Raw genomic sequence first — 15,290 nt, 5'->3', positions numbered from 1 at the left:
AAATTCAGAGAGGGCCCCACTTTTGCCAGCCATGTTCTGGGAGGCGGTTCTGCCCCAGGCCAGAGATCAGGCTGTGGTTTTCAGACTGGGGTACATGAAGTCTCTCCCCATGGTGAGCAAAATGAGCCCATGAGAGCCAAGCAGCAAAGGTTGGGGGTTGGGGGATTGAGGGTGGAGGGGACTCTGACAATGACCGCAGTTTGCAGTGTTGTTGCAACCATGCTGGTCCCAGGCTATTACAGAGATAAGGTGGGAGAGGGAATATCATAGAATCATAGAATCTCAGGGTTGGAAGGGACCTCAGGAGGTCATCTAGTCCAACCCCCTGCTCAAAGGAGGACCAATCCCCAGGTAAATCATCCCAGCCAGGGCTTTTTCAAGCCTGATCTTAAAAACCTCTAAGGAAGGAGATTCCACCACCTCCCTAGGTAACGCATTCCAGTGTTTCACCACCCTCCTAGTGAAAAGGTTTTTCCTAATATCCAACCTAAACCTCCCCCACTGCAACCTGAGACCATTACTCCTTGTTCTGCCATCTGCTACCACTGAGAACAGTCTAGAGCCATCCTTTTTGGAACCCCCTTTCAGGTAGTTGAAAGCAGCTATCAAATCCCCCCTCATTCTTCTTTTCCGCAGACTAAACAATGCCAGTTCCTTCAGCCTCTCCTCATAAGTCATGTGTTCCAGTCCCCTAATCATTTTTGTTGCCCTCCGCTGGATGCTTTCCAATTTTTCCACATCCTTCTTGTAGTGTGGGGCCCAAAACTGGACACAGTACTCCAGATGAGGCCTCATCAATGCCGAATAGAGGGGAACGATCACGTCCCTCGATCTGCTGGCAATGCTCCTACTTATACATCCCAAAATGCCATTGGCCTTCTTGGCAACAAGGGCACACTGTAGACTCATATCCAGCTTCTCCTCCACTATAACCCCTAGATTGTTTTCTGCAGAACTGCTGCCTAGCCATTTGGTCTCTAGTCTGTAGCGGTGCATTGGATTCTTCCGTCCTAAGTGCAGGACTTTGCACTTGGCCTTGTTGAACCTCATCAGATTTCTTTTGGCCCAAACCTTCAATTTTCCAGGTCCCTCTGTATCCTATCCCTTCCCTCCAGCATATCTACCTCTCCTCCCAGTTTAGTGTCATCTGCAAACTTGCTGAGAGTGCAATCCATGCCATCCTCCAGATCATTTATGAAGATATTGAACAAAACCGGCCCCAGGACCAACCCTTGGGGCACTCGGCTTGATACCGGCTGCCAACTAGACATGGAGCCATTGATCACTACCCGTTGAGCCTGACAATCAAGCCAGCTTTCTATCCACCTTATAGTCCATTCATCCAGCCCATACTTCTTTAACTTGCTGGCAAGAATACTGTGGGAGACCGTGTCAAAAGCTTTGCTAAAGTCAAGGAACTCCATCCACTGCTTTCCCCACATCCACAGAGCCAGTTATTTCATCATACAAGGCAATTAGATTAGTCAGGCATAACTTGCCCTTGGTGAATCCATGCTGACTGTTCCTGATCACTTTCCTCTCCTCTAAGTGCTTCAGAATTGATTCCTTGAGGACCTGCTCCATGATTTTACCAGGGACTGAGGTGAGGCTGACTGGCCTGTAGTTCCCAGGATCCTCCTTTTTCCCTTTTTTAAAGATGGGCACTACATTAACGTTTTTCCAGTCTTCCGGGATCTCCACCGATAGCCATGAGTTTTCAAAGATAATGGCCAATGGCTCTGCAATCACATCTGCCAACTCCTTTAGCACTCTCGGATGCAGTGCATCCGGCCCCATGGACTTGTGCTCGTCCAGCTTTTCTAAATAGTCCTGAACCACTTCTTTCTCCACAGAGGGCTGGTCACCTCCTCCCCATGCTGTGCTGTCCAGTGCAGTAGTCTGGGAGCTGACCTTGTTCGTGAAGACAGAGGCAAAAAAAGCATTGAGTACATTCACTTTTTCCACATCCTCTGTCACTAGGTTGCCTCCCTCATTCAGTTAGGGGCCCACACTTTCCTTGACTTTCTTCTTATTGCTAACATACCTGAAGAAACCCTTCTTGTTACTCTTCACATCTCTTGCTAGCTGCAACTCCAGGTGTGATTTGGCCTTCCTGATTTCACTCCTGCATGCCCGAGCAATATTTTTATACTCTTCCCTGGTCATTTGTCCAATCATAGAATCATAGAATATCAGGGTTGGAAGGGACCTCAGGAGGTCATCTAGTCCAACCCCCTGCTCAAAGCAGGACCAATCCCCAACTTCTTGTAAGCTTCTTTTTTGTGTTCAAGATCAGTAAAGATTTCACTGTTAAGCCAAGCTGGTCACCTGCTATATTTACTATTCTTTCTCTACATCAGTCTGTTTCGTCCCTGTAACCTCAATAAGGCTTCTTTAAAATACAGCCAGCTCTCCTGGAGTCCTTTCCCCCTCGTGTTATTCTTCCAGGGGATCCTGCCCATCAGTTCCCTGAGGGAGTCAAAGTCTGCTTTTCTGAAGTCCAGGGTCCGTATTTTGCTGCTCTCCTTTCTTCCTTTTGTCAGGATCCTGAACTCGACCATCTCATGGTCACTGCCTCCCAGGTTCCCATCCACTTTAGCTTTCCCTACTAATTCTTCCTGGTTTGTGAGCAGCAGGTCAAGGAGAGCTCTGCCCCTAGTTGGTTCCTCTAGCACTTGCACCAGGAAATTGTCCTCTACACTTTCCAAAAACTTCCTGGATTGTCTGTGCACCGCGGTATTGCTCTCCCAGCAGATATCAGGGTGATTGAAGTCTCCCATGAGAACCAGGGCCTGCGATCTAGTAACTTCCGTGAGTTGCCAGAAGAAAGCCTCGTCCACCTCATCCCCCTGGTCCGGTGATCTATAGCAGACTCCCACCACGACATCACCCTTGTTGCTCACACTTCTAAACTTAACCCAGAGACACTCGGGTTTTTCTGCAGTTTCATACCGGAGCTCTGAGCAGTCATACTGCTCTCATACATACAATGCAACTCCCCCACCTTTTCTGCTCTGCCTGTCCTTCCTGAACAGTTTGTATCCATCCATGACAGTACTCCAGTCATGTGAGTTATCCCACCAAGTCTCTGTTATTCCAATCACATTATAATTCCTTGACTGTGCCAAGACTTTCAGTTCTCCCTGCTTGTGTCCCAGGCTTCTTGCATTTGTGTATAGGCACTTGAGATAACTTGCTGATTGTCCCTCTTTCTCAGTATGAGGCAGGAGCCCTTCCCTCTCGCATCCTCCTGCTCGTGCGTCCTCCTGGTATCCCACGTCCCCACTTACCTCAGGGCTTTGGTCTCCTTCCCCCAGTGAACCTAGTTTAAAGCCCACTTCACTAGGTTAGCCAGCCTGCTTGCGAAGATGCTCTTCCCTCTCTTAGTTAGATGGAGCCCGTCTCTGCCTAGCACTCCTCCTTCTTGGAACACCATCCCATGGTCAAAGAATCCAAAGCCTTCTCTCTGACACCACCTGCGTAGCCATTCATTGACTTCCACGATTCGTCGGTCTCTACCTGGGCCTTTTCCTTCCACGGGGAGGATGGACGAGAAGACCACTTGCACCTCAAACTCCTTTATCCTTCTTCCCAGAGCCACGTAGTCTGCAGTGATCCGTTCAAGGTCATTCTTGGCAGTATCATTGGTGCCCACGTGCAGAAGCAGAAAGGGGTAGCGATCCGAGGGCTTGATGAGTCTTGGCAGTCTCTCCGTCACATCGCGAATCTTAGCTCCTGGCAAGCAGCAGACTTCTCGGTTTTCCCGGTCGGGGCGGCAGATAGATGACTCAGTCCCCCTGAGGAGAGAGTCCGCGACCACCACCACCCTTCTCCTTCTCTTGGGAGTGGTGGTCGTGGAACCCCCAACCCTAGGACAGTGCATCTCATGCTTTCCAATCGGCGGAGTCTCCTTCTGTTCCCTTCCCTCAGACGTAGTCCACTCTCTTCATTAGTAGCTGTGGGGAGAACATGAAAACGGTTGTTTACCTGTATCTGCGTTGCTGGTACATGGACGCTCCCCTTTCTTCTTCTGGAGGTCACATGCTGCCAAATTTCTTCACCGTCCGTCTGTCCCCGCTGCGCAACCTGCGCTGAATCTTCAGAATGTTGTGTCCTTAGAAGCATATCCTGACATCTATCCAGGAACTCTTCAGTTTCTCTTATGCAACGCAGTTTCTCTTATGCAGTTTCTCTTATACCTGTTGCTCCAGACCTTGAACCTTCTCTTCCAATATGGAGACCAGCTTGCACTTCGTACAGACAAAGTGGCTTCTGTCCTGTGGAAGAAAGACAAACATGGCACATCCAGTGCAGGTCACAACAGCTGAACACTCACCATCCATATTACCTTCCTTCTATGAGTTTCCTCAGGAATTTTAGTAACTACTCAGAGAAGACAGCAAGATGTAAGCCTCAGTGGGCTCTCCCCAGGTGAACTCCCTCTGTTAGCCTCTCTGCTGTTCGCTGCTCAGCTGGTTCGCAGCTGACTGGCTTTTTATAACAGTCAGGCCCACTCAGGGCTCACCTGGAATATATCTTTCCTTGGACCAGCTTCTGTTGGAGAAGGAGACAAGCTGGGCCAGCCCTGAAGAAGAGCTCAGTGCAGCTTAAAAGCTTGTCTCTTTCCCCGGCAGAAGCTGATCCAATCAAAGCTATTCCTTCCCACGCCTTGTCTCTGCAGCAGTAATGTTCGCTAATCACTGAACTCGGTGAGCAGGTTGTAAACTGAACTTCCCTGATTGATGTTACCTGTGAAAGGGGCCAAAAGCCCAAACTATAGCTTGAGGGTCCCCAGATCTCAGCTCTGCCCTGGAGTGCCCGGCTAGATGGCGAGTTACAAAGCAAGCAGCCAGCATGCCTGCGCTGGAACAGGCAAACTCACGGGAACACTTTGCAGTTATGACTGAATGTCCCAGCGGGGGCGGAATTCCTAGGCATTCCTGGCTGCTCCATCCCTCAGAGCCCTGAAATCTCCCTTTGAAATGGGTAAGTGCAGGGGAGGGCACATACTGCTGCTGGGACACAGTAGACCAGAGTATGGATGCAGGAAGCAGCCTGCGTTCATGGCCATTGCAAGTGTGCACTGTGCTGCATGCCTGACCAGCCACTGCCCACGGGGATGGCAGGAGCCTGCCTGGTGACCGAGGCCAGCTGTTGAGCTTGCGGCTGATGGGATTTGAGCACCTTTGTGATACACTGAATGTATTGCTCGCACTACTTGCCTCTTTGGGTGACACTGGCTCTGTGAACTGGCACTGGACTAGATCAGAGCATAGGAGAACTCCTGCCTTCCTCAAAGGCTGCAGGAGGGTTCTTCACCCCACAGCAGGGGCTGGGAGTTTGACTCCCCCAGGCTAGGTTGTTCCATTCAGTCCCAGCTTGGGTGGATTGTGCTGTGGCTCTTGTCTGTAGAAAGGGATGAAATAGCACCAGGACCTGAGCAGTCCTGCACTTCGTGGAGTTTGAACTCCGCACCAAAGGTCATCGCTCCAGCCCCTCTACAGGCTGCATGTTTATATAATCACACATCTTTCCAGCTGCTGACCAGTCTCTGTCCATAAGTCCCTTCTGAGCCATTTCTCACCCTGGAATCATAACCCAAAGCCAGGGAAACTGGGATGTTAGATGAGGTGGGATCTGAGTTACTATAGAAAATTCTTTCCTGGGTATCTGGCTGGTGAATGTTGCCCATATGCTCAGGGTTTAGCTGATAGCCATATTTGGTGTCGGGAAGGAATTTTCCTCCAGGGCAGATTGGAAGAGGCCCTGGAGGTTTTTCACCTTCCTCTGTAGCATGGGGCACGGGTCACTCGCTGGAGGATTCTCTGCTCCTTGAAATCTTTAAACCACAATTTGAGGACTTCGATAGCTCAGACATAGTTGAGAGGTTCATTTCAGGAGTGGGTGGGTGAGATTCTGTGGCCTGCATTGTGCAGGAGGTTGGACTGGATGATCATAATGGTCTCTTCTGACCTTAGTATCTATGAATCTATGAAACTGCTTCCCTTCAGGGCCTGCCTTAAAAGTTGAGACCCTTTCAGGTATGTCTACACTGCCATTAGACACCTCTGGCTTCCCCATGCCATAGAACAGGAGTGGGGAACCTATGGCCTGTGGGCCGGATCTGGCCCGTTGCTTAATTTCATCCAACCCGTGTATCCCATAGGCTGGGGAAGGCTGTGACTCCCCAAACAGCCAGGCGTGGACCACACTCCACCCTGCCCAGGCCCTCTCCCCGCCTGTTCACTGCCGTGCAGCGTGCAGCTCCTCCAGTCCCCCTGTGCTCCAGCCAGAGCTCGGAGGGCTGCCCGCCTGCCCTCCTGGCACTCTGGGTCTAGGCAGGCCTGTGTGCTGCCTGACTTCCAGGCGCTCCAGGCCTGGGCAGGGCTGGGGCCCACGCCATCTGCCCTCCCGGCACCCCTCTGGGGCTGGGAGGCTAGCGTGGGGCGGGGTTTGGGGCCGGTGGTCATGGGGTGGTGTGGGGGCCACAGGACTCTGGCAGGGAGGTGGAAGGGGCGTGGCTGGGGGCTTTGGCTCAGACCCTTGCTTTTTACTATTATGTGACCCGCGACTGATTGTTTTCTGTGGGTCAGTGGTCCGTGGTAGAAAAAAGGTTCCTTACCTCTGCCATAGAACATACAAACGGCCACATCGGGTCAGACCAACGGTCCATCTAGCCCAGTCTCCTGTCTTACGACAGCGGCCTGTGCCAGGTGCCCCAGAGGGAATGAACAGAACAGGCAATCATCAAGTAATCCATCCTCTGTCGCCCATTCCCAGCTTCTGGCAAACAGAGGCTAGGGACACCAGTTTCTCTGAAATGGCCTTATCATCCTTGAGTGCTCCTTTAGCGTCTTGTTCGTCCAGGGGCCCCACTGGTTGTTTAGCAGGCTTCCTGCTTCTGATGTACTTAAAAATATTTTGCTGTTAGTTTTTGAGTCTTTGGCTAACTGTTCTTCACATTCTTTTTTGGCCTTCCTAATTATATTTTTACACTTTGCTTGCCAGCCTTTATGCTCCTTTCTATTTTCCTCACTAGGATTTAACTTCCACTTTTTAAAGGATGCCTTTTTGCCTCTCACTGCTTCTCTTACTTTGTTGTTTAGCCACGGTGGCTCTTTTTTTGATTCTCTTACTATGTTTTTTAATTTGGGCTATACATTTGAGTTGAGCCTCTGTTACAGTGTCTTTAAAAAGTTTCCATGAAGCTTGCCGGGATTTCACTTTTGGTGCTGTACCTTTTAATTTCTGTTTAACAAACTTCCTAATTTTCATGTAGTTCCCCTTTCTGAAATTAAATGCTACCATGCTGGGCTGCCGTGGTGTTTTCCCTGCCACAGGGATGTTAAATTCAGTTATATTATGGTCACTATTACCAAGCAGTCCAGCTATATTCATCTCTTGGACCAGATCCTGTCCTCCATTTTGGACTAAATGAAGAATTGCCTCTCCTCTTGTGGGTTCCAGGACTAGCTGCTCCAAGAAGCAGTCATTTAAGGTGTCAAGAAACTTTATCTCGGCATCCCGTCCTGAGGTGACTGTCAATATGGGGATAGTTGAAATCCCTCATTATTATTGAGTTTTTTTGTTTTTATAGCCTCTCTAATCTCCCTGAGCATTTCACAGTCACTATCACCATCCTGGTCAGGTGGTCAGTAATATGTCCCTACTGCTATTTTCTTATTATTCAAGTATGGATTGCTATCCATAGAGATTCTATGGTACAATTTGGTTCATTTAAAATTTTTACTTCATTTGATTCAATGCTTTCTTTCACATATAGTGCCACTCCCCCACCAGCATGATCTGTTCTGTCCTTCCAATATATCTTGTACCCTGGTATTACTGTCTCACTGATTATCCTCATTCATCAGTATTGTAGGCAGAGATATTACCATCTCCCTATTCCTACCCCATGTTCCCATTTATACATCCAAACAAGCTGTGATATCTGCATCCCTATTATCTGGGAAAGTTTCCTTCTAAGGGTATGTCTACACTGCAGTTAGACACCCTGGGCTGGCCTGTGCCAGCTGACTCCAGACTGCTGCGGGGCTGCAGGGTCCTAGACCCTGTGCTCCAACCCAGGTCCAGAAGTCTACACTGCAATTAAACAGCTCCTTAGCCCAAGCTGTGTGTGCCTGGGTCAGCTGTTTAAAACAAACAAAAGGAAGCATTTCTTCACACAACGCACAGTCAACCTGTGGAACTCTTTGCCAGAAGACGTTGTGAAGGCCAAAGCTATAACAGGGTTCTAAAACGAGCTAGATAAATTCATGAAGGATAGGTCTATCAATGGCTACTAGCCAGGATGTGCAGGGGTAGTGTCCCTAGCCTCTGGTTACCAAAGACTGGGAATGGGCGATAGGGGATGGATCACTTGATGATTACCTGTTCTGTTCATTCCATCTGGGGCACCTGGCATTGGCCACTGTTGGAAGACAGGATACTGGGCTAGATGGACCTTTGGTCTGACCCAGTATGGTTGTTCTTATGTTCTTGATGAGACCTTTACTGGACACTGTGTCCAGTTCTGGCCTCCATGCCTGAAAAAGGATGTTGAAAAATTGTAGAGGGTTCAGAGCAGAGCTACAAGAATGATTCAAGGTCTGTAGAACCTGCCTTGCAGTGACAGCCTAAAGAAGCTCAATATATTTAGCTTATTGAAGAGAAGGGTAAGAGGTGACTTGATCACGGTCTGTACGTTCCTACCCGGTGAGAAGATTTCTGATCGCAGAGAGCTCTTTAATCTTATAGATTCATAGACATAAAGCCAGAGGGGTCCATTTTACCCATCAGTTCTGACCTCCTCCATAATTCTGGCCACAGCTTCTGGGTTAACAAGAGCAGATCCTTTAGAAAGACGTCCAATTTTGATTTAAAGACTGCAAGTAATAGAATCCACTACGTTCCTTGGTAAGTTGTTCCCATGGTAAATTACTCTCAATATTAAAAATTGTTCCTTATTTCCAGTTTGAGTTTGTCTAACTGAAACTTCCAGCCATTGGATTTTTTTCTACCTTTGCCCACTAAGGTGAAGAACCCTCTAGTATTATATATTTTTTCCCCATAGAAGTAGTTACAGACTCCACATCACACATGCAGTGCAGGGTTTGGATGGTGGCAGTAAATAAGGCAGGGGCTACAAACTGACTGAGGAATACTGAACAAGCTGCCTCCTTCACTGAGCACTGTCCGTCCTTTGTGCTGAATGAGGTGCAGTCCTGTGGAAACATAGTGCATGGTTATAGAATTAAGGAATGTACCATAATGCCTAGACACAAGGTGGCAGCACTAGGTTTGCACAGGCCACCAGAGATCTGCCATTTCCTACCTTTGCAGTGTGTGACTTTGCAGATTTAACGTTTTAATATAGTTTTTTTTCATGCAATTAAAAAATAGAATAAAATAAAAATAAGTGTGGAACCAAATTTAGGGCTTGAACCTGCTCCACTGATGCCAAAGGCAAAGATCTTGGTGGCTTCAGCGGGAGCAGAAGTGTACACTGATTGAATGAAGACCTGCCCCTTTGCAGGGCATGGCCCACACCTTTCTTTCTCCTGCTGATCACTGTGCTTCCTGTCCTCCCCAGCATCACTGCCACTGCAGCCAGCATTGGAGCGGCAGGCATCCCCCAGGCAGGCCTGGTGACCATGATGATTGTGCTGACATCGGTGGGGCTGCCAACTGAGGACATCACCCTCATCATTGCGGTGGACTGGTTTCTGTAAGTGCCCTACACAATGGCGAGCTCTGCTCCAGCTGCAGAGCCAGGTCCTTCCTGCTATGTGCGGGAGTTTGCTGTGCTCAGTGCCTGGTCCAAACAGCACAGTGAAGGCTCTAGGACCACCTTGTATCACTAGGCTTGCAGCCTACTCCTTTACATGTGGGGTCCAGCCAGGGCTCCTCAGCACATATCCCAGAGACTCCAGGCACAAGTGACCATGTTCAGAGCAGCTGGGTCACTGAGCAGAGTAGGCTCCATTTGCTCTAACTGGCCAAGTCCTAAAGACTTTTCCTAGACCTTCAGGGCCAGCTTGTCCCCAAAAGGTGCAGGCCTGCATTGGGGCAGTACTGCACGCAGGGAGCTTGGGAAGGGATTGTGTCTCAAGGAGGCACAGGGCTCCCTGGGGGCAGGAGTGTGGCATCGGCGCCAGAATAGGGAGGGCCAGGGGGCCATGATCCTCCCACTTTTTGAAAGTGGACAGATTAGCCCTGCCCCCACCTCCAACCCTGCTCCTCTTCTTCCCCCTAAAGCCCCACCCTCTGACCAGGCTGCCAGCTGGAGCCCGGCTGAGGAGCCTGGGCAGCGGGGGGTGCCATGCCACTGACACTCCACCTGATTGGGGTGGGGGGGACCAAGAGAAGCCCCCAGCCCATGTCCTTGCTCCTGGGCCCCCAGCCCAGGGCAGGTGGAGGCTCCTCATTGCTGCCTGGCCACACGGCTCTTACAATGGCCGGCTGCGGCTCTGAGGCCCTAGCCCCTGGCCGGAGCCAGGTCAGAGTAATAGCCATGCAGGCAACTGTGGGGAGCCACAAACCCTCCACCTGCACCGGGGGTTGCTCTCGGCCCCCTCACACCAGGCAGTTGGAGGGTCTACGGCTCCCAGCCCGCTTCGGGTTCCAGCATGGCCGGGGGCGGGGCAATGGAAGGAGCGGGGCTCCTGCCCCCCCACTTTTGGGACGGTTCCACCGGGGCTGGAGTGTGGCCCTGGCAGACAGCAGCAATATTTGTGTATTCTGCGTTCATTGTGATGCAGACTGAAGCGGGTCACGCTAACTATGGGCATTAAAAATTAACACAGGAATAGACTGAAAGAGCAGCTCCCAAGTCTAGGATTGCGTTGGTAAGAAGAAAATTGACCAGGGCTGCAGGCAAATGGCTACGGGTGAGTGCCAGAACGTGCACCCCTGCAACACAGAGCAGGGGACGGAGGCTGGCGAAGGGTCTCAGGCCTGGAGTTGGCTGAGGAAGGCGAAGGAAAATAGGGAGCTGATGAAATGATGTTGGCTGTTGTGTTTAAATGATTACACCGTATAAGGGATCAGCTGCCTCCTGAGCACCCCCTCATGGCCAGAGGTCATGCTGCAGCAGCCTGCTTCTGTTCCTTTCCTTGGGTCCTTTCATAACTCACTCAGTTAACTGGTGCTGAAGCATTTTCTGCTCGCTGCTTCACAGGGTCGGGTTAGAGCAAGGCAGGGCGTAGGCTGGTGCTAGGGTGACTGTAGCAGGCCCTCAGAGCTGTGTTTGCACAGTTCGGGGGTCATCCCCCAGCAAAGCTCCACCCACTCCTACGTGCACAGGCCCAGCACCCTCCCTGTCCCCTCTGAACCCCTGCCCTCACACAACGCTTGGCCCACTCACGTCATGCAAGTGCTTAAACATTCCAAAACCGAGGCAATTCATGCACGAACCCCTCTGCTGGGAACCAGTTCCAGCTGCCACACATGCAAGTTACCTGACAAACCACAAAGGCAAGGAAATGAAAAGTTAAAGCACCTAGCAGTACATGCCCTCTACTCCACCCACAGACACACACCTTTTCATTACCGCAATTACCGTACGCCACGTGGCACAGCCTTAACCCAGAGGGATTCCATCCTCCTACCCCCACATTTTGCAACATATGTAACATATAGTGTCATCTCTATAGCGAGGTGTACTCAAGTCAGAACATGACACAGGCTCGATCCACCCTCTGGGCCCCTGCTTGTCAAGAATCAGTTTTCATCCCTTTCATTCCTGAACTGGTACTGTGATAGGCGTGCATCCTACATAATGTGGGGGCACCTAGCCCACCCCAATCGTAGAGTACACACCAGGATCAGCAGGGACAATCTGATTGTCACCAACACAGAGGCCAAGAAGGGGGTTTGTGTGGGGTCATAAGAATTACAAGTAAGCAGAGCAAGTTCAAGGATAAATGACTTCTGCCTAGATGTGCCTCCCACAGTCAACCGAACTGGAAGAATAGGAGCTCAAGGTGAAACGGTGAAGAAACAGGTCCTATTGGCAACAGTGCTCGTGGGGTAGGTGGCTGCCATCCCTGAGGGCAGCATTAAGGTTCTGGGGTAGATGTGACAGTCCCATCCGTGCCAGTGGGTGTAGAGGGAGTGTACCAGTCAGTGGCTTCACTCCTCACTCCATGGTTTTGTGTCAGGTGTGTTTTGTGTGTGGCCACTTTAATTATTTCACAATTACCTTTTTGTGTGTGTATAAATAAGTAGAACGATGACATAACAGCTACTGGCAAAGAAACCAGAGCAATTTGGTGGGAAATGATTTTCAATCATATTATGTCAAACTCTTGGTGGGGGCAGTTTGGTTGGTTGGTTTTGTTCAGGCTCATTTTAAAGCACAGTTCTGCTCAGAGACAGCTTGGTGGGGTGGGGGGTGTCCTTGTTTGTCTTTCAGTGAGTCCGAATCCAAAGCCAGCTGCCAGCTCTGAGCCCTGTGGGACAGGCTCTGTTCCACCATCACCAGTAGAAAAGGTTCTGCAGGCCAAATTACCCCTCCAGGAGAGCTGTGGGGCCCCGGTGCTTGGAGCAGGACTGCACAAGTGTGAAGTGATGGGAAGTTCTGTCAATGCCAGGCTGCAGTTCACTCTATCTCAGCCCAGCTGGCTCTGCCAGATGAAAACCAGTCACAAGTTTTTTGAGACCCTTAAAGGCAGCAGAACTGAGAGCAATGCACAGAGCCTGATTTCCCTCTCACACCAGTTGTAAACTGAGAGCAATCCCTTTGAAACCGGTGGAGCTGTACTGGTCCTGTTGACATTCCAGGGAAGTGTCGGGCGGAAGTGAGAGGCAGGGGTAGATCAGTTGAATAAGAAGGACTCTTTTTAAAATCACTTCTCTGAGTCAAACCGAACTTCAGGTGTCCCAAGTCGGGGGGGCCATTCCGTAGCTGCCTAGATCTGCCTTAGGAAGATTTTCAGCACAAATTTCATTTTGACCCTTTGTCTAAAGCACCAGGCACTAGAGCTGCTTGAAAAATGGGCAACATTTCCCTGAAAATGTTTGTGGAAAATGTGTCCCTTTTTCTGTTGAAATTCTGACAGTTTTCAGCTAGCTCTGGTACCAAAAAGTGATGACATTTCCCTGAAAGACTCATCCTGTTTTTCATGGTCACTCTTCTCTGCTGCTTTCCAGGGACCGTCTGAGAACCACCACCAATGTGCTGGGGGACTCCCTGGGAGCTGGGATTGTGGAGCACCTGTCTCGGCATGAGCTGGATGCACAGGACAGCGAGCTCGGGAAGTCTGTGATTGAGGAGAATGCGAAGCCCTACCACCTGATCTACCAGGCGAACACCCACAAGCACCGCAGCAGTGAGACAATCATGTGACGCCAGGGAGCAGGGTTCAGATTGAGCCTTTAAAAAGGTCAAGACTTTCAGTGGCGGGGGATGGAGAAAGAGCCAAGCAGAAGCAAACTCTCCTCCCCCTACACACATTTCCCCATGCAGCCTCCCAGCCCTGCCTCTTTTAAACCTAAGCTACGGAGAAAACAAAGATTTAACCCTTTCTTTACCGAGACAGTTAGATGTTCATTGTGACCCTCATATAAGAGAAGCAGGACTGAGAGGTCCTGCCTTTGTGGTCCACTTCCCCACCCTGGACTAGACTAGGAGTGGGAGGATGATAGTGTTTAGATTAGTAACTGTTCCTCCTCTGCACTTTGAGGCAGAAAACTGGAGCAGCCTCTGTCTCCCACTTCTAGACATTGTCTGAGGCACCAGGTGTTTCATTAGCATCTTTCTTCAAATTTTTATCTGCCTTTCTTTGTATGCTTGGCATATGAAGGGTTAAGGACCAAGACAATAGGCAGCAACTGGCTCCTAGAATTAGTTGGTATTTTGCAGTAACCAACTAGGATTTGGTTGCTTCCATGGTACTTACCTGTCACTATATAGCAGCATTTTTTTTGTGAAGTCCTGGCTTTCTAGTTTCTATTGTGATCCAGGAATCAGACCTGAGTATGTTACATTCAAAGGTAGAGTTGGCCTAGCACAGGGGTGGCCAATCTGGGGCTCCGGAGCCACATGTGGCTCTTCAGAAGTTACTAGGCGGCTCCTTGTCTAGGCCCCGACTCCGGGGCTGGACCTACAGGCGCCAACTTTCCAGTGTGCTGGGGGGTCCTCAATGCTCAACCCCTGGCTCCGCCACAGCCCCTGCCCCCACTCCACCCCTTCCCACCCCTCCCCTCAGCCTGCCGTGCCCTCGCTCCTCCCCCCTCCCCCTGCAGAGCCTCCTGCATGCCACGGAACAGCTGATCAGGAGGCGCTGGGAGCGGGGAGTGGAGCTAATGGTGGCTTTTTGGAAATGTACATTGGTAAATTCTGGCTCATTCTCAGGCTCAGGTTGGCCACCCCTGGCCTAGCAGCTTCCCTGGTTCTCAGCTAAAGCATTACCCAACCAATAACTGAAGCTAGATTAGTGATTTGATTGTCACTGTGGCTGCATAGAAGCATTGTCACAAAATTCTTAATGTCCTCCTGCAGAGATGCAGAGCCAAACAGCAGGTCAGGCTCCACAGGTCTGAGGATCACCACTGGGAACCCGGTTTACATTAGCAAGGGGCACACAAGGAATCAGGGGGGAGCCGCCAGAAGAACTCCCCGACTTCTCAAGTGGCAATTATATTTATATCAGAATAGCAGCAGTGACATCATAGCAACCCAGGGTTCCTGAGGGCCTATCTCATGCAGTATCCTGACAACCTTGTTACAGGCAGCTCTTGGGGCTGCATGGCTTTCAAGGGGCTGGGAGTCTGTGGACAATATGGACATTCTGACTTTTCTTTTACTCTTTAGTTTGGGACAAAATATCATTACCTGTGAATATGGGCCAGGCTGGCAGAACCAGGAAGGGGTTGAATGACTTCTGTTCATCTGAGAAGCTGCTAGAGGTGGGCACACGAGCACAGAGAAAGAATTGATTGGCATTGGTTAAGGCATCTAGCAGTCTGTAGGTACTCCAGGACTTGGATGGGAAATCAGGCTTCTTCTAAAGGTCAAGAGGGTCGAGGGATAGCTCAGTGGTTTGAGCATTGGCCTGCTAAACCCAGGGTTGTCAGTTTGATCTTTGAGGGGGCCATTTAGGGATCTGGGGCAAAAATTGGGGATTGGTCCTGCTTTCAGCAGGGGGTTGGACTAGATGATCTCCTGAGGTCCCTTCCAACCCTGTTATTCTATGATTCTAGGGGGTCGTGTCACTCCTCAAAAGTTGCCTTGATAGCCAGTAGCTCCTTGTCCAGACTATCATAGCTTTTTTTCTGCCAGGGTTAGC

The 15,290-nt window shown here is 50.2% G+C and overlaps 1 protein-coding gene across 4 annotated transcripts in view; it reads left to right on the top strand.

Annotated features, from left to right (window-relative positions):
* Positions 1 to 13,420, top strand: part of LOC125627021 (excitatory amino acid transporter 1) — a 162,595-nt gene extending 149,175 nt beyond the window's left edge. For all 4 annotated transcript variants that reach the window (XM_075123165.1, XM_075123166.1, XM_048830710.2 and 1 more), the window contains 2 exons: positions 9,593 to 9,727; positions 13,153 to 13,420. In XM_075123165.1, the coding sequence (XP_074979266.1) occupies positions 9,593 to 9,727; positions 13,153 to 13,348 (331 nt within the window). In that variant the 3' untranslated portion in view covers positions 13,349 to 13,420. The remainder of the gene's footprint in view (positions 1 to 9,592; positions 9,728 to 13,152) is intronic.
* Positions 13,421 to 15,290: the final 1,870 nt, after the last annotated feature.

The sequence above is a fragment of the Caretta caretta genome, chromosome 25 (assembly GCF_965140235.1).
Source record: "Caretta caretta isolate rCarCar2 chromosome 25, rCarCar1.hap1, whole genome shotgun sequence".
Taxonomy (NCBI): domain Eukaryota; kingdom Metazoa; phylum Chordata; order Testudines; family Cheloniidae; genus Caretta; species Caretta caretta.
This window is presented reverse-complemented; position numbering and strand designations above follow the sequence as displayed.